At 33.5% G+C, this 23,643-nt stretch overlaps 1 protein-coding gene across 1 annotated transcript; it reads left to right on the forward strand.

Annotated features, from left to right (window-relative positions):
* Positions 1–19,207: 19,207 nt before the first annotated feature.
* Positions 19,208–20,574, forward strand: LOC129900735 (transcription factor MYB4-like). Its single transcript, XM_055975757.1, has 3 exons — positions 19,208–19,330; positions 19,534–19,663; positions 19,935–20,574. Exons 1-3 carry the CDS (start codon positions 19,222–19,224, stop codon positions 20,434–20,436), a joined length of 741 nt encoding a protein of 246 aa, XP_055831732.1. The 5' UTR covers positions 19,208–19,221; the 3' UTR covers positions 20,437–20,574.
* Positions 20,575–23,643: the final 3,069 nt, after the last annotated feature.

The following is a 23,643-nucleotide window of genomic DNA, read 5'->3' on the forward strand; positions in this document are numbered from 1 at the left end:
CTTAAAGTTAAAGTTAAAGAAATGAATGAAGTTGACGGAGTTCTACCTGGCAAGTAGTCTCCCCGGCCAATGTAGGGGGTTATGTTGGATTCCATGTAATAGCTCGCATGGTCTTAAATGTCGGTTATGGTTATTTTCCCACAAAATAAATATTTTAAAGGATATCCATATGATTTATTATGCATGTATTACATTATGTTCCATATTACATAAATGTTATAATATTTCCTCAATGTTCATACATCCTTACATATTTAGTACATTTAAAGTACTAACGCATACTCTTTTGCCTACATGATATCACCATGTAGGGATCAGTTCTCCTTCCCGTTCTCCTCCACGTGGCTAGTTGAGACTTCGTTTGAAGACTACTTTTGGTGAGTTCCCATGTTCTGGGAACAATACTCATTTATCTTTTTAGCTTATGATATGTTAAAATATTTTACTATGGCATTTCTTCTATTATGATTGAGGGTGAGCTAGGGACTTGTCTTAGCCCCGTTAAATCTAATAGTTAAAGGTATTGTTGGACATATGTAAGTTGACGATTTACTATTATGATTTCCGCTTGTTTATTTATCATCATTACCTATGAAAGGCTAAAAGAATATTAAGAGGCTTGATTGAGGTACTTTTGGGTTCCTCATTCGCCATGTCACGTCTAGGCCCTAGGCTTGGGTCGTGACATTAGTCTACCTTGGTTTGCCTTGATTGGTGTAGAAAAGTAACTTGAGTTCGTAGCCTAAAGGGGTGATATCGTATATTTGTGCCTGTTGTATGCTGGGTAAAGATTGCTTGTCTTATTTGGCTCATGTACATGATCTTAATAAGGAGTCATCTCCATTAGATACCATGAGGGTGGTGAGAGAATTTATGGATATATTTTCTACAAACTTGCCAAGTGTTCCTCCTGATTGTGATATTGATTTTGTGATTGATTTGGATCTGAGCACCAAGACTATATCTATTTCTCCTTATCGAATGGCTCCAGTAGAATTGAAGAAGATGAAAGAACAATTGGAAGATTTTCTAAAAAATGGATTTATTAGACCTAGTGTATCGTCGTAGGGTGCACCAGTTTTATTTGTGAAGAAAAAGGATAATACTATGAGGATGTGTATTGACTATTGACAGTTGAACAAAGTCACCATTAAGAATAAGTATCCTCTTCCTCGCATTGATGATTTATTTGATCAGCTTCAGGGTGCATCAGTGTTCTCTAAGATTGATTTGAGGTCGGGTTACCATCAGTTGAGAGTTTGGGAATCTGATATCCCGAAGACTGCAATCAGGACTCATTATGGGCATTATGAGTTTGTGGTTATGTTTTTTGGGTTGACTAATACCTCAACTGCTTTTATGGAGTTAATGAATCGAGTATTTCGACCTTATTTTGACTTATTTATGATTGTATTTATCGATGATATCTAGGTTTGATCTAAGAATAAGGCCAACCATGTTAGTCACTTGAGCTCAGTACTTTAGAGATTGAGAGAAAAGAAGTTGTATGCAAAGTTTTCCAAATGTTAGTTTTGGCTAGAGTCCGTGGCATTCTTGAGTAAGGTGGTGACCAAGGATGGTATTATGGTTGATCCGGCCAAAGTTGCAATAGTTCGTGATTGGATTAGGTCTACTTCAATTAATGAGATTCAAAGATTTATTAGGTTGGTAGGTTATTACAGTCGGTTTGTTCAGGTTTTCTCTTCTATTGCAGCCTCATTGGCTAGGCTAACTCAGAAGACTTTGGCATTTCAGTGGACTGATGAGTGTGAGGCAAGCTTTCAAAAGTTCAAGGAGTTATTGACCTCAACACTTATTCTAGCCTTATCCAAGGAGGGCATGGCCTTTATTATGTTTTGTAATGCTTCAGAAATCAGTGTGGGTAGTGTGTCGATGCAAAAAGGTAGAGTTATAGCTTATTCTTCTCAACAGATAAAGGTACATAAGAAGAACTACCCTAATTATGACTTAGAGATGGCAGCAGTAGTATTTGTTCTGAAGTTGTGGAGGCACTATCTCTATGGAGTGCATTGTGAGATCTTTACTGACCACCGTAGCTTTAAGTATATCTTTTCTCAGCCGAATTTGAACATGAGGCAGCATAGGTGGTTAGAATTATTGAAATACTGTGACATCACCATTCTTTATCATCCGGGCAAAGCTAATGTGGTAACGGATACCTTGAGTTGGAAAGCACCTAGCATGGGTAGTATGACCTTTCTTAAGGCTGAAAAGAGGCCTTTGGCTTTGGGGGTTCAATCATTGGCTAGACAATTAGTCCCACTTGATATTTCTACACATCATGGCATTTTGGATTTTGTGGAGGCTAGGTCTACTTTGATGGATCAGATTCGTACACACCAGTTTGAAGATGAAAAGTTGAGGGCCATTCGACACAAAGTGTTGAGTGGTAGGCAAAATCAGCTTCTCTTGATCTGAAAGGAGTTTTGAGGATTAATAGTATCATTTGTGTGCCCAAGATTGGTGAATGGGTACGTATGATATTAGAGGAGGCTCATTGTTCAAAGTATTCAATTCACCCAGGAGTTGCAAAGATGTTTCATAACTTGAAACAACACTATTGGTGGTGTGTCATGATGAAGGATATTGTTGATTTTGTGGCCAAATGTCTAAATTGCCAACAAATAAAGTATGAGCATCAAAAACCGAGTGTTCCTATGCAAAGGATGCCTATTTCTGAGTGAAAATAGGAGTGTATCACTATAGACTTTGTGTCTGGATTACCCATGGCATTGGGTAAGTATGACTCCATTTGGGGATTGTGGATCGATTGACCAAATCAATCTATTTCCTTCCAGTGAAGACTAGCTACAATGTAGAGAAGTTAGCTAGGATCTATCTTCGTGAGATTATTAGGTTGCATGGGATGCCTATCTCTATTGTGTCAGATCGGAGTTCAGTGTTTACCTCTCACTTTTGGGAGGCATTGTAGTGTGGTTTAGGTACACGACTAGAGATGAGTTCAACATTTTATTCCCAAACCAATGATCAGCCCGATCAGATTATTTAGGTGTTGGAGGATATGCTTAGGTCCTGTGTGATTGATTTTGGTGCCCGATGGAACTAACACTTGTCTTTAACGGAGTTTGCCTGTAATAACAGTTATCATTCCTGTATTCAGATTGCACCATTTGAGGCATTATATGGTCGTAGGTGTCGATCACCCATTAGGTGGTTTGATTCCATTGTGGTCAATCCACTGGATACTGACTTACTCAGAGACGCTATGGAGCGGGTGCTCTTGATTCAGGGGCAACTTTTTGGAGAATAGAGTCGTTAGAAGAGTTATGCTGAAAGGAGGGTTCGTCCCTTAAAGTTCATGGTGGGTGATTGTGTGTGGCTTAAAATATCACCTATGAAGGGTGTGATGAGATTCGATAAGAAGGGCAAGCTTAGCCCGAGGTTTGTTGGCCTGTTTGAGATTTTAGGGAGAGTAGGTGGGGTGGCTTATGAGTTGGCCTTACCCCCTAGATTGTCAGCTTTCTATCCGATATTTCATGCTTCCATGTTTTGCAAGTACATATCAGATGAGTCTTATGTGATTTCTTATGATGCGGTAGAGTTGGGTTTGGATTTGACTTATTAGGAGGAGCCGACAACTATCCTAGACAGGCAGCTTCATAGACTCAGGACCAAGAAGATCTCTTCAGTCAAGGTGCAGTAGCGACATCGTCCTATTGAGGAGACGACTTAGGAGCTAGAGTCTAATATGCAGGCCCGGTACCCACAACTTCTTGAGACCCCAGGTATTTTATTTTATGTTATATTTAAGGACGAACATCCTTCTTAGTGATGGATATTAAAAGACTTTGATGGTTATTTTTAAAAATTTGTGTAAAATTACCATTTTACCTCTATTGTTAGTGCCCCTGAGTATTATTTGATCGGCTTGTGCAGTTAAAAGTGTCAAAATCTTAATGGTTTGTATATTGTACAAATTCTTGAGTTTTATAGAGTTAAGAGGTGACAAAAAAAATTTTTGGTACCAACCGAATCTACGATTATCGAAATGGAAATTTTTTCATTTCTAATAGCTCTGAAATGTGGAAATTGATCTAAGAGAGTTTACGAAATTAGTTTTGGAGTTGTAATGAAGATTTGAGGTCTTGAGTTGAGAATTTGAGAAATTTTAGGCCAAGGTTTGACTTTGGTCAACTTTCAAAGTTTTGATACTCGGAATGGAATTCCAACGACTCCGTTGGATTCAAGGGATAGGTTTTCGTCTAGAAGAAGTGCTGGCTGAATTTTGAGAGGTCTCGAGCCCATTTTGGTATTTTGAAGGCCTAAGTTGGTTTAGTTATGACTTTTATAGTTTCCAGTTAAGAAGACATCGAATTCAAATTTTGATGGTTCCATCGGCTCCGAAATGTCCAAATTAGGCTAGTAGCATTATTGACATGACTATCGAGGCAATCGATACGAGTTTGGGGTCATTTGGTGTTTTTGACTTTGAAAGTTAGCCTATGATTGACCTTGGCCAACATTCTTGGAAAATACACTTGGATGAAAATTCTGACAATGCGGTTAGTTCCAAAATGTCGAGTTGGTCTAGAACGACCCTTCATTTTTCATCCTAAAGTTTTCGGTCTAATCCCAAGGACCATTGTGGAATTTGGATTAAAATGACACTTGGATGTGAGATCCACTTTTTATTAAAATGACCTCGTATAATAATTTTAAATGCGCCATTGAGTCCGGAACATCGAATTTAGTAGGGTAGCATATATGGTTTATTTTTATTGGTTTCCAAACGAATTTTGAGGGTCCGTTCGGAGACTTCAAATAATGCAAAAACCTGAAAAATCTGGTGCAAAAGTACATATTTTTTAGGTTTTTCTCTCAACTTTGAACCCTCATTTCTTGAGCTTTTCAAGTACAAATCTAGTGATTCAAAAGTCCATCTTCAAGAGATTTTTGCGAGGAATCTATTGGTCGCTCAAAATCTTGAGGGGAGGGTTTTGATTGAAGTAAAATCTTGATTCTACTTGTTGCGATGTCCATTTTTGTAGTGAATTTTTGAGGAACTTTGAGAATTTATTTCTTGTTCTATATAAACCTGATTTTGGTGATTTAATGGTTTAAATTCAAGAAAATTGTATGAGAAATCCAGTGGTGAGCTCAGAAACTTGATTAGGAGTTTCATGTAAGGTAAATTTGCTAATCTAGCCGCTGCCTTTATCATTTTCGAGTTGGAATTTTAATAGATTTTGGAGAATTATTTCTTGTTCATCTTAGCTCCGTTTTTAATAATTCCTGGATTTAAACTGTGATTTTTTCTGAAAGGAACATCATGGTGAGATTATCCTTTACCAATTTCTGCAATGTTATCTTCCAAAATATGTTTATATCAAGATTTTTTAAAGGTGGGTTATGTGATTTTCTTCCAAGTTAGAAAATTATATTTTCATAATTTAGAACTCGATTCTTGCTCAATTTTAAGGGGTTTTCAGCCACGAACTCTCCTAGACGTATACAAAATAATTTTTAAATAAAATTCTAGATTTGACCTATTCAAAAATAATTATTTTTGGACTATTTTACTCCCAGTTTCAAAACCTATCAATATGGGTGTCATTTGACTCCTTATGATGTGTATGTTTCATTATTGATAGTGGGTTATCATTCTGAGCGTTGAATTTGAGAGATGCTTTTCCGGTGGAGGTGTTCGAGTGCGGTTTTGGCATTTAAGGTAGGTTTGGCTATCCTTCTTTGAGACTGAGATGGGGTAATTAGTCATTCATATGTTATAGACTTTGGGATGAGATTGTAGTGTGATTTTAGAATGTTATATTTATTATGTTGCCCGTGTAGGGTCTTATTTATTAATATGTTGCCGTGTGGAGGTTTATTTGTATTACATAACCCGTGTCGATGCCTTATTTGTTATCTTATTTGCTTTGAGTGCATGTGGTTCATAATTTTTTCCGTGAGAGAGGCTTGAGAATATTATTTGACTTGTGATTCCTACCTGAGGGGTTGAATTGGGAGTTTTGAGCATGCCTGAGTATTGAAATATTATTGAGAAAAGGATAAACACTTGAATTGAAATATTTTCTTCCCATTACTATTTATTGAGGGTGAGTATCATGTGTAGGTTAAGTTTTGAGAACTTTGAACCTTGTACTACATGTTGAGTTGAATATTATTTCCATGCCATATGTGTTTTGATGCATTCATCATATCTTAAAACATGTGAAGTTGAGAAATATGAAAATTCTTTTTGAGAAAGAAAATGAAACACCCTTTGTATCTTGAATTCCTGACCGAGGTAGTTTTACGGCAGGGTAGTAAATACATTATGAGTCCTTGACCACGAGGAGGTGGCAAGGATAATGAGATATTGTGATTGAGGTATATGGTCTGCGAGACCCTCATAGGTCCTGCTTGGTAGCATAGCTCAGCAGGTGTATACGACAGGCTGCGCGATAGTCTTGATTCCTTCGTACCACTACATTATTGCATCATCATATTGCATTGCATTGCATCGATATCTGTACAATTGGACTTATCTGGATAATTGTGATAATGAGTTGATATTATGGATTTACTTTACTCACGCCACTATATATATAAACTGGCGGTACCGATGCCGAAGTGAAACTTTTCTGTATGCAGGTGGAGCGTTCCTTAGTTTATTTCATAGGTTTGATTAATTTTTTATACTCAGTTGACTAAAACCTACTGAGTACATGTGGATTATCCTCACCTCTACTTCTATGTCCTTATTTGATGCAAATACTAGTCAGGGTAACTCACGCAGCAGCTGATATTCTAGCAGATTGTGTATTCTCAAATTAGTAGTGAGGTCCCAGGATTTGGATCGTCACTAATCTATCTATATTTATCAGTCTTTTGTATTATTTAGAGACTTATATTGTATATTCAGACTCGAACCTTGTATTAAATGCTCTTTATACTTCGAATACCAGGTTTTGGAATAATTTTATTATTGTCCGTTTATTGTGTTTAATAGTGGTCTAACTTCCCTTTGGGAGTCTCGTATGATTTTATTTTTAGGCTTACACATCGGAATGGGGTTTGGGATGTGTGCCATCATGACCTCGATATTTAGGTTCGTGACACCTTCTTTGGGTTTTCTTCTAGATTTTTTTTTCTTTTTGACAATATTTCTATTAATGAATTAATATTCCCATTTTGTTGGATGAATAAGGGAGACCAACGTTAATTTTTCTAGACTTAAGTATTGGTGTTGCAACTTTGGGAAGTAAAAATGATGATGTCATAAATGGTGTGTATATGAGTAATTTTTCAAGACTTGTATCTTAATGTTACATTAAGTCTATAAAGTGTCAATTTTTCCAACTCTCCCCTCATACTACAATGAGTAGAGTTCTCATCCCCCTAGTCCTACTCTCTAACTGATCTAACACTCACTATATAGCAGCCATAAAATTTTGAGATATACATTGTCAATATAATAAAGTTTTATGGTACTACAATTAATTATATTGAGATTAATTATGCATTAATTATATAATTTCTAAAAGTAAGTTATTTTTTTGCAAGAATACCTTTCATAAGTGTAAAATAAAGAATGTAAAATGTGATGTATAAAAAGGGATTGAGGAGATATTTTTGTCATTTAAATATTTTATACCGCAACAAATTATTTAAGGATTATTATTTTATCAAGAGACAGAAATAACTAATTCCAGTACTAATTATTAATCTGCAAATAAATTATCCCAAAATTTAATTAATAACCAAACAAGAAATTAAAAAATACAAAAAACATAATCTCAGAATTATCCATCATACTTCCTAGTAGTATTCTTGGATGTATTTGGATTTTCTAGGTAAACATACATTTCTTTAGCTCATTTTAGTTTGTTTTTTTTTTTGGTGTTTTTTAAGTGGGTCGTATTTGTTTTATCCTCGGTCACCACTCACCACACGTGATTGATATGATATGTTTTATATATGTTATGAAGAAGGAAGGATCCTAAAATGCCCATATATGTGCTGCTGAAGTAAGACATGCAAGATGGCTATAGAAACAAAAATCAAATACACATTTAAATTGCCAAATTTATTCAATCAAAGACGTAAGAATGGAAAGAAAATCACACGGAGCCTTTTTTCAGTCTCAACAAAAATGAGAAACTAACATCCTTTATCCTTTGCTACCTATTTTGGACATAGATTCGTAGTGATTAAGTAGAATTTTTTATAATAAATTTGGAGGCCAATAGTCTTAAAATTTCATAAACTCATGAAATGTTTATAATAACTGCAACAATAATTATGTTTCAATTACAAATAAGTTGGGATCAACTGTAGACATTGTTTTAAATTTTTAAAAATGTTTTTTTCATTTTCCATATTCTCATTAGACTGGGACAAAAATTTCTTACTAATGAATAGCCAATTATCAGTGTAACATCCAATATTAGGATAGTTACATTTACACGCCTTATTTAATTTGACCCTTCCTAGTCTCACGTGCTTGTGGAATTCAAGAATTGAAGTGACTTTTTCAGTAATGGAAGGAAATTGGGTTGTTCATACACAGAAAAATTAAACTATAAAATCAAGTTATCGTAGTAAGTCATAATAACTTGGATTGGATTTTTTTAAGTTCGATTTAAGATTAATCTATTTGGATATTTTAAAGTTTCAATTTTGACTTTGAGACTTTAAAGTAAGTCATAATAACTAACAACTTCAATTCACCTAATAATATGTTATTTGTAGAATGTATAACTTTCTACCGTTAACAAGGATTGAGGCCAAACTTATTAGCATTGGACACAAATAATATGTTTATGACTGAATTTAAGGCATAAAAATTTTGAATTTCCATATATCCAAGAATCTATATTTTTTTAAAAAAATAATAATCAAAATCCAATCCATAACTCAAAAATCCAAACTAAATATCCAAATATTTGAATTTCAAATTGGCTCAAACTATGTCCACCTCTCTCCATATAAATATTAATCACCGTTTAAGTTCTCTCATATTGATCCAGTATAAAATAATACTGGAGTTCTTGCACAAAATTTCAACACTTCAATTGCTTATTCCAATTATTCGAATACTTAGTTAAATGTATTAAATTGGAGTTCAACTTGGATACATACTGTAAAAGTTTTTTCCTTGTCATATAATTTAATGTAATTAAATTTAACTACTTTTTTTAAAGTGTAAAATGGATGAAAAATTTATAAAAGAACAAAATAGTAATTCTAGCAATATTAATTACATAACCATGGCCCATGGAAGTGTTGCAAACTCCCTACAAACTGAAAATTCTACACAAATATAACATGTCCTATTTTTTAAAGTCAAACTTAAACCTATTACGTAATAAAATATTATACAAAGGAGCGATCATCTAACTAATAGTAATTGATATCATTTATAATAATAAGTTACACGTGGCTTAGATGTTCAAGTTGCAAGAAAATTAATTACTAGTATCTAATATAATTTATAATTCAGTAATTCCTGGTCATTTACTATTAAGTGTTTTGAAATCTACATATTCCATAATTATTTACTCTTTTTTCTATAAAAGTTGTGACGAAAAAAATCAACGAAAAAGTTTATTCTCTTTCAAATATTAAAAAGAATATAAGAACTTTCATTTGTAATTTTTATTTTCCTTTATGGTTAATTCATTTTAGTATATACTTTTTTATGAATATACCTCATGTTTTTCAAAAGTAATCACCTATTTTATAAGAGTTAATGTGTTAGATTTTAAAATACAAAAGGGTTTATCTACAATTAAGTCATATTAATGGGTGTTTAGAGATAATTTGTCCTAGTTTTATAATATTGCAAATTATACTCTTCATATGTTCAAATATAATGAAGGAGTTTGAAGTATGAATATCAAACCTTCTAACTTTTTATCTTAGTCCGAACATCAATTTTTTATTCTTTTTCCATAAAAAAAACATTCACTCAAGTTATGCTCATCTATCTTATATATTAGTCAAAATAATTTAATTTATTACAAAAGAGGGGATCATTAAGCCAAGATAACTCCAAACAAGAGATGAACAAAAGGGATTAATATTCCATCTACTTGGTGAATTTATAGCATATACCAAGTTTGGCAAACCCAGGTTTAAAAAACTTATTACTCTCTTTGTTAATTGATGCTTAGTCAGCAGCTAGTTAGCATAGTCAGCAATTAGTTAGTGCTAACAGAACTCAGTTAATTTGTTTTGTCCAAATCAGTTAGTTACAAAGTGAGGAAGTTAGTTTAGTGATTACTAGTGTGATTAGTGATTTTTTATTGATCAAATAATGAGGCTCTATAATTAGAGCAAATGCAGTGTAATCTTCTATTTTTTGTATCAGAATAATGAAAATCTTTTCTCTTCTGTGTCATTCATAGTAGTTAGATTGACAGATCTTTTATGGTATCAGAGCTGCGATCATTGTAGCTACTTCATCGAGTGCTTCTTACCATTGCCAAGAGATAAGAAGCCATGGTGAATTCAGAGAGTACACAGGGATAACCTACACAGATCCCGCAGATAGATTACACTCATCCTCTATTTTTGCAATTATTAGATACACCAGGAGCAGTGTTGATTTGTTTGAAGTTGATAGAATCAGAAAACTATACACTATGAAGCAGATTGATGGAATTAACTTTACTAGGAAAGAATAAATTAGGCCTAGTTGATGGGAGCTGTCCATTAAGCTTATACAAAGGAGAGTTGGTAAAGCAGTGGAATCACAGCAATGCACTTATATTATCATGGATCAATAGTGTGGTGGAACCAGAATTGATTTCGAGTATAGTACTTGCTTCAACTGCGAAGAAGGTATGGGATGAATTCAAGAAGAGGTTTCACAAGTCCAATCTTACTAGAATCTACCAGTTGTGGAGAGAAATTGCTATGCAATCACACCGTGCAGATTCAATTACTATTTACTACTCAAAATTAAAGGATTGTTGGGATGAATTAGATATGCTGGCACCTCATCCTCCTATGTGTGAGTGTGCAGGATCAGATCTATATATGTTGTACTTGAATAACCAACGTTTGTTACAGTTTTTTATGGGACTGAATGAGAGTTATAGTCATGTGAGAAGTGATATTCTACTAAGAACTCAAATTTTAAATGTTAATCAAGCATATTTTGTTATTATACAAGAAGAAAGTCAGAACAAGTTGGGTGTAGTTGATCTCAATAGAGATTCTCTAAGTTTGTTAATAGGAAGAGATACTGGATTTTGATACAAAAAGTGTCACGCCCTGGGAGGGTACCCTAGACGTAACCAGCACTCAGAAACCATTTTTGGCTCCCAAGCGAACCACATAGCCTGATCAGACATCCGTTCATTCATTCAATCAGCGGAAGGCTTAAAATAAAGAGAATATTTGGCGGGCAACTCAAATCATCAATCTAACTCAAAGAATAAAGGCCATGGGACAACAATTCAACTCCAATATTCGTCATTTAAAAATAGTTTGACAAGAATAATTTAAGGAAAGAAATACTCAATTGACCCTTCACTATCTAGTCTATGAAGCCTCTATCACTACTATCTAATTGGTTCCAATGACATGTTCATGGCTATCTCAAATCAAATGACAAGGTCTAACTCGACGAAAGAATAACATAAGCGATGTCCTCCGAATGTAGGGGAGGACTCACCAATACGCTGAATGCGAATAGATCCCCAATGATGCTCTTATTGACGATCTCTTAAACCTATCTCTGCATCATAAAATGATGCAGGTCCAAATGGATGTCAGTACATGGAATGTACGAGTATGTAATATGGCAAAATGAAACATACCTCAAGAAAGAATATCATCAGTCCAAATATCTCAAATCAGAAAGGTAAGAGAGACTCAAATAAGGCGTTATAAGTCTAAAGTAAGAATACATTTTTAGACAAAGACCAATCACACATCATACAATCCAATCCAATCATACACAATATAGTTCAATCAAATCGTATATCATCCGATTTAATCCAATCGTATATAATCGGTTCAATCCGGTCATATACGATCCGATCCAATCTAATCATATACCCTTCCATCGTACATTATCCAATCACATATAATCCAATCCATCACACATCACCTAATCCAATCATATAAAATTAACTCAACAATCAACTCAACAATTAACTCAATAATCAACTCAACAATCAACTCAATAACTATGCAAATTAAATTATGCAATGTTTTACAATTCAACTCAATCATCTACAATCACATTCAAACCAATCATATCAAGCACAATCCATTCAATTGGGAGTTTCTCTAACCGACAACCATCACCATATGAGCGAGTGATAGTACAACAAACTGACGTTGTTGCCACGTCCGTTCATACCTTGCCAGGGTATGAACGAATCAACCAATCATGGATCCAATTCAACCAAGTCTTATAATGTCAGTACAAACATTTTGGGGAAGCATCCGACTTTAACGGTTCAATCTCCTCCTACGTTTGGCGACGTAGTTATTGGGTTTGAGTACGGACTTCACTCTTACCCAATTCGATGCTCGATACTCCTCCCAAGACTCAATATGCTCATATCTATCAAGTGAGTAATATATTCAAAATACACATTTAGCCTCATTGGACTCCTTCAAATCAACTCAATCAAATCTGGCCTCCTTGGACCTTCTTTCAAATAGACTCATCTCAACTCTTCTCTTTAAAATTTATACAATCTCAAAATAGACCTTTTTATGTAAAACTGCTCAACTCATTTATACTAAAAATACTCATGTTCAAAAATAATTAAAAGACTTCTCAAACTCAACTCAAGCTTAAACTCTTTTTAAATCATAGATGAAAATAATCATTTCTTAAACTCAAAATAGTGTATAAATAGTTTATGCAAAAATTCTCACAAATCATGTATTTAAAACTCCTTCTCAAAAGATCCTTTATTTTAAAAATACTCATAAGACTCCAATCGACTCAAAATATGCAATTCATATATCACATAATCACATTAGACTCAAATTCACTTCATCACATAACCACCTCATCAACATACCTCTTCATCAATTATTCTACACATATTAAATAAGTATCATTCACGTAATCACTCACATCGTCATCAAAACATCATTATCACATCATCATCATCATATATTATCATTTACATCATCATCAAACATTATCATCACATCATTGTCAAGTATCATCATCACATCAATCATCAAACATCTACTCCAAAATCCTTATTTTTGTCATATGTTCATTTTATAGAAGCAAAGGGACATTCTTAACTAACCAATTCATTCTTTTCATTTCAATCAATACATATATACACACAACTATCCATCTCAACCTCAAGAAATTTATGACAAGAAATCTCATCTTGGGTTCATGTGAATGAAACATGAACCCATACTCTCAACAAAACTCAACTCAAGAATATCGTCAATACATATAAATCTATATACAAAGATACATTTGTAGTTAATAATATGAAAAATAACTATTTAGTAACTCAAGCCATTAAAATCATCAATCAACCATTAGTATCTAAAAATATTCCATAGTTTAGGAAAAACTTTCAAGGAAACCTTCCTAGAAGGTGCAACTCTTTCACAACTCCTAACCAACACATCTATGGGCATATGGAAGAACTCAATCCATATTTTAGGTTAGCCTTACATACCTTGTTTGAAGACTTTGAAGATACCTTGATGTTGAGCCTTTAATGGGAGGCTTGAATCCTTGAAACTCTTGAAGGTACCCTTTGTTGGAGATGGATTTGGGGAAGAAGAAGAAGAAGAGAGAGAAAATTTCTAGGGCTTTTTAGAGAGAGAGAGAAGCTAAAAATAATGGTCCAAAATGCTCAAGGATGGTGTATATATAATTTAGAAAAAGTCCAAGTTGCCCCTTTTTAAAAAATCTGGAAAATTGGGCAAAAGTCTTACTAGCGCTATAGTGGCGCGTCGCGCCACTGCAGCGCCAAGCCAAAATAGGCTTAAAACTCTGCACATCTAATAGTGGCGTGTCGCGCCAAGCCCCAAACTATTGAGTCTGTTTTCTGGCGCTATAGTGGCGTGGGGCGCCACTGGAGCGCCAAGCCTAAATTTCGCCCAGGCCTAAAATTTCTGCAGTACTAGTCTGTAGTCAAATGACCATAACTTTTGACTCTGAACTCCAAAAATTATAATCTTGGTGGAGTTGGAAAGAAGACTCAAATACCTTTAATTTGGTAGGTTGTAGTCCATCCAGTTCATTATATTCTAGGATATATGATCGTTTTAAATTGACCCTAATACTAACTCATCCGAAAACTTAATCGATTGGAGTTTTTTGGACTCGACTTGGTGTTAGAGATCCCTTATGACCCCTAAATACATATAACACACTTCAAATACTTAGGAATTAATCCTAACTCATGTGTAGAATTACAAGTCCTCCGATCCGAGTCTATCCACACGTGAAGAAATGTTCGAGTCTTTGCAAAAAATTTCCGGGGTGTCACAAAAAGCCACAGACTGGTGGTACAATAGGAACCATTTCTGGTATAATTTATGATCACTGTGGGTACAAAGGACATTTACAGAAGAATTGTTATAGATTGGTAGGGTATCCACCTATTTTTAAAAGTAAAAGGAACTTAAGGGCACATACAGGTAAAGATGTTGGTCCATCGTCAACAGAAAAGTCCTATCCACATGCTACTCATGCTATTGTGGAGTGAGGAGAATCAAGCACTAAATTAGGAAAACACTATATTACAGATGATGAGTATTAACACCACATGAACTTGAAAGGCAAAGGACATGATTTTCAATCACAGGCACAAGACCATACAGGTGAATATCATTGTAACTTTGCAAGTATATCTTCTTTACTATCTAAAGTAGATCAGTGTGAATGAATTATTGATTCAGGAGCTTCTCATCATATGGCACCACTTAGAAAGGTGCTAAGTGAATTTAAACAAGTTGATAGAAAACAAGGTAATGGTGTTCAGATTCCTATAGGAAACAAATATAGTGTATCTCATATAGGAGACACAATTATTTTAAAGAATCACACAATTATAATGTCTTATATATTCCTGACTTCAAGTTCAACCTATTGTCAATTTTCAAGATCACCAAAGAACTCTACTATTCAGTTAATTTCTATCCAGACTTTTGCCTCTTTTAGGAACTTTACAATGGCAAGGTAATGGAGATTGATAGAGAGTATGATGGTCTATACTGGCTACAAGAACATGAAACAATAAATGCTACAACAATAATAATAAAAGACCAGCCAGATTCTGTCCTATGGCATAACAGGCTTGACCATCCTTCTCTGAAAGTACTCAATAACATTCCTGGTTTAAAGACTAAGATGTGTAAAACAACTCAACAACTTTGCATAGTGTGTCCTATGGCAAAGCAAAGCAGACTCAAATTTTCACTCAGTACAACTTCTACTACTAGCTATTTTCCATTGATTCATGTGGATGTTTGGGGATCTTTCAAAGTCTCAACCTATGATAGAAAGTCATATTTTGTCACAATTGTAGATGAATTTAGTAGGTACACTTGGATTTGTCTAATTCAGTCTAAATGTGAGGTCATTGTTGTGTTGAAATTTTTTTTGTGTAGAGTCAAGACTCAATTTGATTTGAATGTTAAGATTCTGAGATCCGATAATGGCAAAGAATTCTTTAATTCTAGTTGTTATGAATTATTTTCTTTCTTTGGTATTATTCATCAAAGTAGTTGTCCATGTACACCACAACAAAATAGTATTGTGGAAAGAAAATATAGACATATTTTGGAGGTTGCAAGAGCCATGAAATTTCAGAGTGGTGTTCTACTTAATTCTGGGGTGACTATGTGAAGACATTTGTGTATATTATTAATACTCTGCCAACTAATGTATTGCATGGGAAATCTCCTTTTGAAGTACTACATGAAAAACCTACAGTCCTTGATCATCTCAGAATATTTGGATGTCTTTGTTTTGCTAGCATGTTACCTAAGGGAAATAAGTTTGATTCTAGAGTCAGAAAAACAGTGTTACTTAGGTATGAAGAAACACAAAAGGGGTATAGATTATATGATTTAGATGCTGGCACCTTTCTTGTAAGCATATATGTCAGTTTTAGAGAAAAATTCTTCCCTTTTAAAGAAGCAAAAAGGGATATTGATTATATATTTTATCATCCTCCAGTTTCAAACAATGGGCAGGAACACAATCTACATTTATCAGCTAATGATAGTTGCATTCCTTTTGAAAAGGTTCCAACTCACACTTGTAAAATTATTAATAAGGAAATGGTTAGCATAGATGTCATGCCATCAGTGACAACTGAGGAAGAGTTACCAATAACATCTGATGCAACCAATACTTCCCTTACTGAAGAAGAACCTACTATGATTACATCTGCGGAACTTGAGCAAGCACAAGAACTCAGAACCAGTAGAAGGACAACAAAATATCCCATTTGGATGAAGGATTATGTCATACCTAAGAAGACAGTTGGTCACGCTTCCTTATTTTCCATATCTGACTGCATCTCTTATTCTTCTCTGTCTTCTAACTATCAGGCATATTTAACTGCATTTTCAGCCTTTGTAGAACCTCAAACATTTAAAAAAGCATCCCAAGATAAAAAATGAATTAAAGCAATGGAATAGGAGATTCAAGAATTAGAGTAAAACCATACTTGGGACATTGTTGATCTTCCACTAAATAAATAAGCTATAGGCTCTAAATGGGTGTATAAGATCAAATACAATTCTAATGGAGAAATTAAAAGGTATAAATCAAGGCTTATGTCAAAGAGCTACGCTCAAAACGAAAGTCTGAATTTCCATGATAATTTCTCACCAGTAGCAACAATGGTTTCTGTGAGAACAATCATCAGTTTGGCAGCATCTAAGAACTGGACTACATCTCAAAGAGATGTTAGTAATGCATTTTTGCAAGGGGATCTGTATGAGGAATTATATATGAACTTACCACAAGGTTTCTGTAGGAAAGAAGACAGAAAAAGTTTGCAAGTTAGTCAAGTCCTTGTATGGACTTAAACAAGCATATAGGCAATGGATTATAAAACTTACAGAAGCACTGGTGTTTGCAGAATATTTTCAAAGTGCGTATGATCATTTCTTGTTTATAAAGAAAATTGGTACTGATATAACTATTATCCTTGTGTATGTAGATGACTCTTTATTATAGGTAGTACCACTGCCCTAATTGAAGAAGCAAAGCAAACACTGCATCAATATTTCAAGGTTAAAGACTCGGGAGATTTGAAATACTTCCTTTGCATTGAAGTCATAAGGTTAGGGAAGGGAATCTTTTTAAATCAGAGGAAATACAGCTTGGAGTTGATTTTAAAAGTAGGAATCAGTGGTGCTAAACCAGTTCTTACTCTCTTGGAGGCAAAACACAAACTTACCACTGTTGATTGTGATGTTTATGTGGGAACCAAAGGTGATAATAAGTTAAAAGATGTGGTTAGCTATCAAAAGCTAATTTACCTTACCATCACTAGACAAGACATATGTTTTGCTGTACAAGTGCTTAGTCAGTTTTTGTAAAGACCAAAGCAATCACATTTAGAAGCTGCTATGAGAGTGGTAAGATATCTCAAAGGGTCACCAGGTCTTGGTCTACTCTTTTCTTCCAATACAAAACATGAGTTAACTGCCTACTGTGATTCTGATTGGGCTGCCTATCCTAACACTAGAAGGTTAGTTACAGGTTATGTTGTCAAGTTAGAGGGTGATCTTCTGTCTTGGAAGTCAAAGAAGTAGCAAACAGTTAGTAGAAGTTCAGCAAAAGATGAGTATAGAAGCATGGCAGTGGCAGTTGCTGAAATGACTTGGGTATGTAGTCTCCTAGAAAAACGTAATTATCCTGTGCCTACTCTTATTACCTTTTATTGTGACAATCAAGAAGCTATACAGATAGCTTCTAATCCTATCTTCCATGAGAGGAATAAACACATAGAAATTGATTGTCATTTTGTTCGAGAGAAAGTTAAGAGTGGTCTGATTCATCCTCAATTTGTTTCTACAGCTCAACTTGCAGATGTGTTGACAAATAGTCTAGATACTACACAACATCAATTGTTGATTTTCAAGCTTGGTTTGTTCAATGTCTTTCACATACCATCTTGAGGAGGTGTGTGATGCCTAGTCAGCAGCTAGTTAGTGCTAACAGAATTCAATTAATTTGTTTTGTCCAAGTCAGTTAGTTACAAAGTGAGGAGTTAGTTTAGTAATCACTAGTGTGATTAGTGATTTCTTTTTGATCAAGTAATGAGGCTCTATAAATAGAGCATATGCAGTGTAATCTTCCATTTTTGGTATCAGAATAATGAAAATCTTCTCTCTTTAATCTCTTCTCTTTTCTCTTCTGTGTCATTCATAGTAGTTAGATTGACAGATTTTTTCACAATCTCATTTTGTGTGATACAATTTAAATTAACTAAACATAGAGTTTAAAAAATAAAGAGCAACTTTTGAAAATTATGGTTTCATAACAAAGCATAGATATTTGTGTGATAAAAAATTATCTTAAGAGTAAGTTGAGTAATTTTTTTTTTTTTTTGAAAATTATGATCCAAAATAATTCATAGATATTTGTACAACTAAAAATTGTCTCACTAAGATAAATTGAGAATTTTCAAAGTTGAATTATTTCTGAATATAGAAAAATATCATTTTTTTCGGAACAATTTTTAAAAAAAATGTATCACAAAAAATGAAAAAAGTAATAGTGTCATTTAGAATAGCACTCCATTTGTCTCAATTTATATGCGCCCCTCGAAATTTTGAGATTCAAAATTCAAAATTTTAAACGTTAATTCAGACATAGAAGTTGTTAGGTTTTTTAAAAATAAATTTTATCTATTTAAAAACTATGTAAAAAGTACTATATTAATCACAATAATTAACAACTTCACATATATTTAAAAGGCATATAAAAAAAAATCTATCAAAAGAAATTTGACTGACTCTCGAAATTCCAAGAGCACCACAAAAAATTGGGAAGGAGAGAGTAAGTAAAAGATAGAATTAAAATAGGGACAAATTAGGAAGTAGTGAGGCTTGTGGGTGAGGGAAATGAACTTTCTTGGAAATAATAAAAGCTTTGAACTAATATTCCACAAGCTTGGGCGGACCCCCTCTTTCTTATATATAAAAGCAATCAAAGCCTTGTGAAGTATATAGTTATGGTAGTAGTGTTCCAGCTGCAACATGGATTATGTAAAGAAGGGTGCATGGTCTCCTGAAGAAGACAAAAAATTGATTGATTATATCACGAAATATCGCATTTGGAATTGGAGCCAGATGCCAAAATTTGCAGGTACAAGAAACCGTACCCCTACCTATTTTGCTAGCATTTGATCATAAATTTGAATCAAATTTATTTATCTTCAAAAAGTATAAAGTCTTCATCCTTGCATTTTTTGTTGCTTTGTTATTACTTTTAGGGTTTCAACATGTAAATATATGTATAGATTATATATGTATTTTAATTTGTTGTTATGCCATGGGTGCATGGTACAGGGCTATCAAGAAGTGGAAAGAGTTGTAGACTGAGATGGGTCAACTATCTGAGGCCTGATCTAAAGAGAGGACCATTTAGCCTTGAAGAAACTCAAACAATCATCAGAATGTATCAATCACTTGGTAACAGGTGACGATTAATTACCTTCATTTTTCATTGTCGAAGATGTGATTAAGTAAATAAAATTGTATTTTCTCTATTAGCTTATTAGATTATGAAGCCATAAAATCTGACATTTCCAGAAACATATATATATATATATATATATATATATATATATATGCTAATTAGAAACCAAGTTCCTTCCATGGAGCTAGCTAGATGAATTCTGGAAAACTCATAGCTTTAATTTAGCCAAAAGTTTATACTGACGATATTGATGTTATGTTTTGTTGCGCAGGTGGTCAGCTATAGCTAAAGAAATTCCTGGAAGAACAGATAACGAAATCAAGAATTTCTATCACACACATTTAAAGAAGCACCTTGGTGGGACAAAAGTTAATAATGTTCAAGTGAAACCTAAATCAAGGTCCAAAAAGGTGGAGAAAGCTAAACAAATAGAGATGGGTCAGAAGAAGCCTTTGTTAACAACTTGTCCAATAAAAGATCCTAATGATCAATCACTTGATTTCACCAAGTCATCCTCCTCCAACTACATCACATTTGATGAAAATTATGGAATTTCAGATTTCTTAGAAACATCGGATCAAGAGAACAATGTTACTTCAGTTGTCAATCAAGTTCATGATGAAAACATAGTTATATTGGAGAGTAATCCAGACAGTACATCACCATCAAATATCGATTTGTACGTAAAAGATTTCATGAATGTGATTAGTCATTCATCTAATGTGGATTTCTGGTTGGAGCTATATATGGCAACGGACAATCTGAGAGGCTGAATCTACTTTGAAAGGTCCAATTACTATATATTATGCATGCTTTTCATGTCCACTATGGTATGGATGCTAAGTTTATGTACCCTAAATCTATAACTATTATGTAGTATGTACTTGCAATAAAAAATATTTGGAGATATCACTGGCTAGCTAGTACCAATATTATATTAAGCCTCACTTGAAATTTCATCTCTCATTCTTGAAATTTGATCTCTCATTATGCATTCTCTTAATTAATTGGTCCTTTTAATTTATTTTTTGTTCTCTTAAAGTTACTTTTACTTTTGTACCTCAAAGTCCAATTTCAATTAATTGATTAACGATTTATGTGCTCTTACATAATTTATTTTTGACGATTGATTCTCATACGATACTAAAAACCCTAAGAAAATGTCCAAATAGTACAAGTGAAATTTTGCGACAAATTACCCCATGAATTTCTAAGAACTTTTTTAATGGAATTAGATTTCAGTCCCAATCATTTTGTTGCATCCAAAAGAGGTTAGAAAAGAAGAACAAGAGCATTTACCAAAATCACCACCTATCACCGCCGGCATAATCATAAAAAAGATCATTAAACAATCGTGAGCCGTTATTAAAACATTATAAAGTTGATGATTCCCACCAAAAATTTGATCGCCTAAGAAATCACAAGTACGAAGAGCCCATCCTCATACAAAAAAGAGTTCAACAATATTGTTCACTTCCCTGTAGTAGTGCTGAAAATTGTAGTTTCCTTGCCTCTGTAGGTAATTGATGTCTCTGATGATATGATCTACTTGTCAAAAAACATTATTAATCATGTGTACTTTAAATTTCGCATACAAATTTAACTGTACCTTTTTCGAGATCATAATACAACACACTAAACCATGGATAGGCTCACGAATAAAGCACTTCCTATTATGGAGCAATAGTAACTTTCATATGGTTGGATATATATACCTCTAATTAATAATTAAGAATACATTAAAGAATATCATGTCATTTCCAATTTTCCATCACCCACTCTTTAGAGAAATCGTTGAATATATATAATGCTTTACAAGGAGAGAGATTAAAAAAGCATGAATCATATTGGATGTTTCGTGGATCATATTTATGGTCAAAATTAACCATGTATGAAATGATGTATTGACCAGAAAAGAAACAACAAACAAAATGACTATAATTCTAAGTAGCTAGATTTTACAAGAGTTGACGTTTATTGTCAGGTCTTTCTTTAAACCAATTTGTCATATGCAAAACATAGGCAAAGAAACATCACTTGCTATCATCATGACCATTCAACCTCGTCCCATCCCATTTAGGATATTTCCTACCCAAGTTGTAATCAAATCATATCTGCCACGTGGGGCTGCTGAAAATATGCAATTAGGACTGACTAAAACACAAAAAAAAAAACTTACACCAAAACTGAATTTTAGCGGCAATAGTTTAATTGTTTAGATATTGAATTCAAAGTCCATTAACTACAGTCGGTAAAAATATTTAACACTCCCTTTCTGCATATGGAGTATCCGGCTAACAAGGAATGAAAATCACTACAAAAAAATTAAAAAAACAAAATTAACATTAAGACCCCATACAATCATGCCGTCCAATATAATATTTTGCGTGAACAATAAAAGGGAAGATATATAGGTTTTGTATTTCGAATGTATATTGCATTAACAATAAAAGGGAAGATAACCAATAAGATCCAGCTACATATTGCATTTACCAAAATTAAAAAAGAAAGAAAGAGAGATAATTAACTCATTAAATAAGCAAATACATATTGAACGATGGTCGTTTGGTTGTTGGTTAGAGTTATACACGTATTAGTAAGGTAGGAATTAGTTATGAGTGAATTTATGTATTTTTTTTGTACATGTATTAGTTATGCATAGATTAGTTATATATGTATTAGTTATTTCTATCTCCTATCCTTCATAAAATAATACATAGATTTCCTCATAACTTATACGTGTATTAATTATATATGCAGGTTTCTAAATTGTTAATCAAATGGCATATTTATTAATTTATTTTTATTTACCTACAAAGCGTCGTATAAGTTAAATTATACGAAAAGTAAGACATGTATAACTTATTTCTTATCCAACTACGAACCCAAGAGGTTGGGATTTCAACCAGAATTAAGAAGCATATGTTGCTAGCTCAACCATAATTATTGTGTTAAATGATTTTTATAATAAAATTAACGACTAATTCAGTACAAAAGGGAAGGTACGTTGAACAAAACCTCAATCATTTCGTTTTTTTAAATTGAAGATTTGATGACCAAATTTCTAATTAGTCCACCATTGTGCTTGTACGTACATTTTCCATAGTCACAATGGCCAAATATAATATGTAGAAATATTTTATCCAAATTTGAAGTGAATAGAACAAGAATGTAGACAGTGATATAAGCAGCTTCATTTTGACCCGTGATTGTGGAATACCACCATCTTTTATCCTCACACATTGCAAATGTAAACTCCTGGGACATATTTGGGTGATCATTTGGGCACTATATATGACACTTTCAAAATAGTGTAGAAATGAATCAATGACATCACCCTCTAAGTTCAATTAAGGACTAAGGATCAACCTGTATTCACATTACAAAAGAATAAAGGGCATAAAAGATTTTGAGTTTTAAGTTTATATACCATTTAAACAATCTTTTATCCAATCTTATAAATAAGAAATATTACCTGCAGCTATAACATATAAAATTATATTTTCACTGACAATATATATTACTTAAAACTCAAATATTATACAGGTCAAGTCTGGAACATCAAAGAAAATTGAGTTTGTTACTGATTGAAAATTAGAGAAGAGAAAACAAATTTAAATGTTAAGTTAAAGGGTTAGAAGTAACTACTTGAAAAATTAAATATATTTAAAGAATTCTGCTTTAGCAAACATCTAAGGATGAGATTATAAACACTTGTTTTACACGCCAAGTTTTGTTTTTCCAAAAAAAGGGTATATTTGAATTTATATGACGTCAAGGACATGGGTGGATATTATCATGTCCACCCACCCATTCCGATTATAAACACTTTTGCTATTGCTATTTCGCGTGGATATTATCATGGGAGGGATTATCATTTTTCCAACAGAGGTTTCGGTACTAAAGAGTCTTCTAAAGATGATACTTCTCTTGAGAGGAGGAGTAGAAAAGTGGTTACCCCTGTTGTGGCTTCTAATGAA

The sequence above is a fragment of the Solanum dulcamara genome, chromosome 8 (assembly GCF_947179165.1).
Source record: "Solanum dulcamara chromosome 8, daSolDulc1.2, whole genome shotgun sequence".
Taxonomy (NCBI): Eukaryota; Viridiplantae; Streptophyta; class Magnoliopsida; order Solanales; family Solanaceae; genus Solanum; species Solanum dulcamara.

What these genes read in the sequence shown, in the direction of transcription:
- LOC129900735 (XM_055975757.1), top strand. Translation starts at nt 19,222, where the DNA reads ATGGATTATGTAAAGAAGGGTGCATGGTCTCCTGAAGAAGACAAAAAA. An exon ending in CCAGATGCCAAAATTTGCAG is followed by an intron (nt 19,331 to 19,533) that starts GTACAAGAAACC and finishes TGCATGGTACAG; the next exon opens with GGCTATCAAGAAGTGGAAAG. An exon ending in TATCAATCACTTGGTAACAG is followed by an intron (nt 19,664 to 19,934) that starts GTGACGATTAAT and finishes TTTGTTGCGCAG; the next exon opens with GTGGTCAGCTATAGCTAAAG.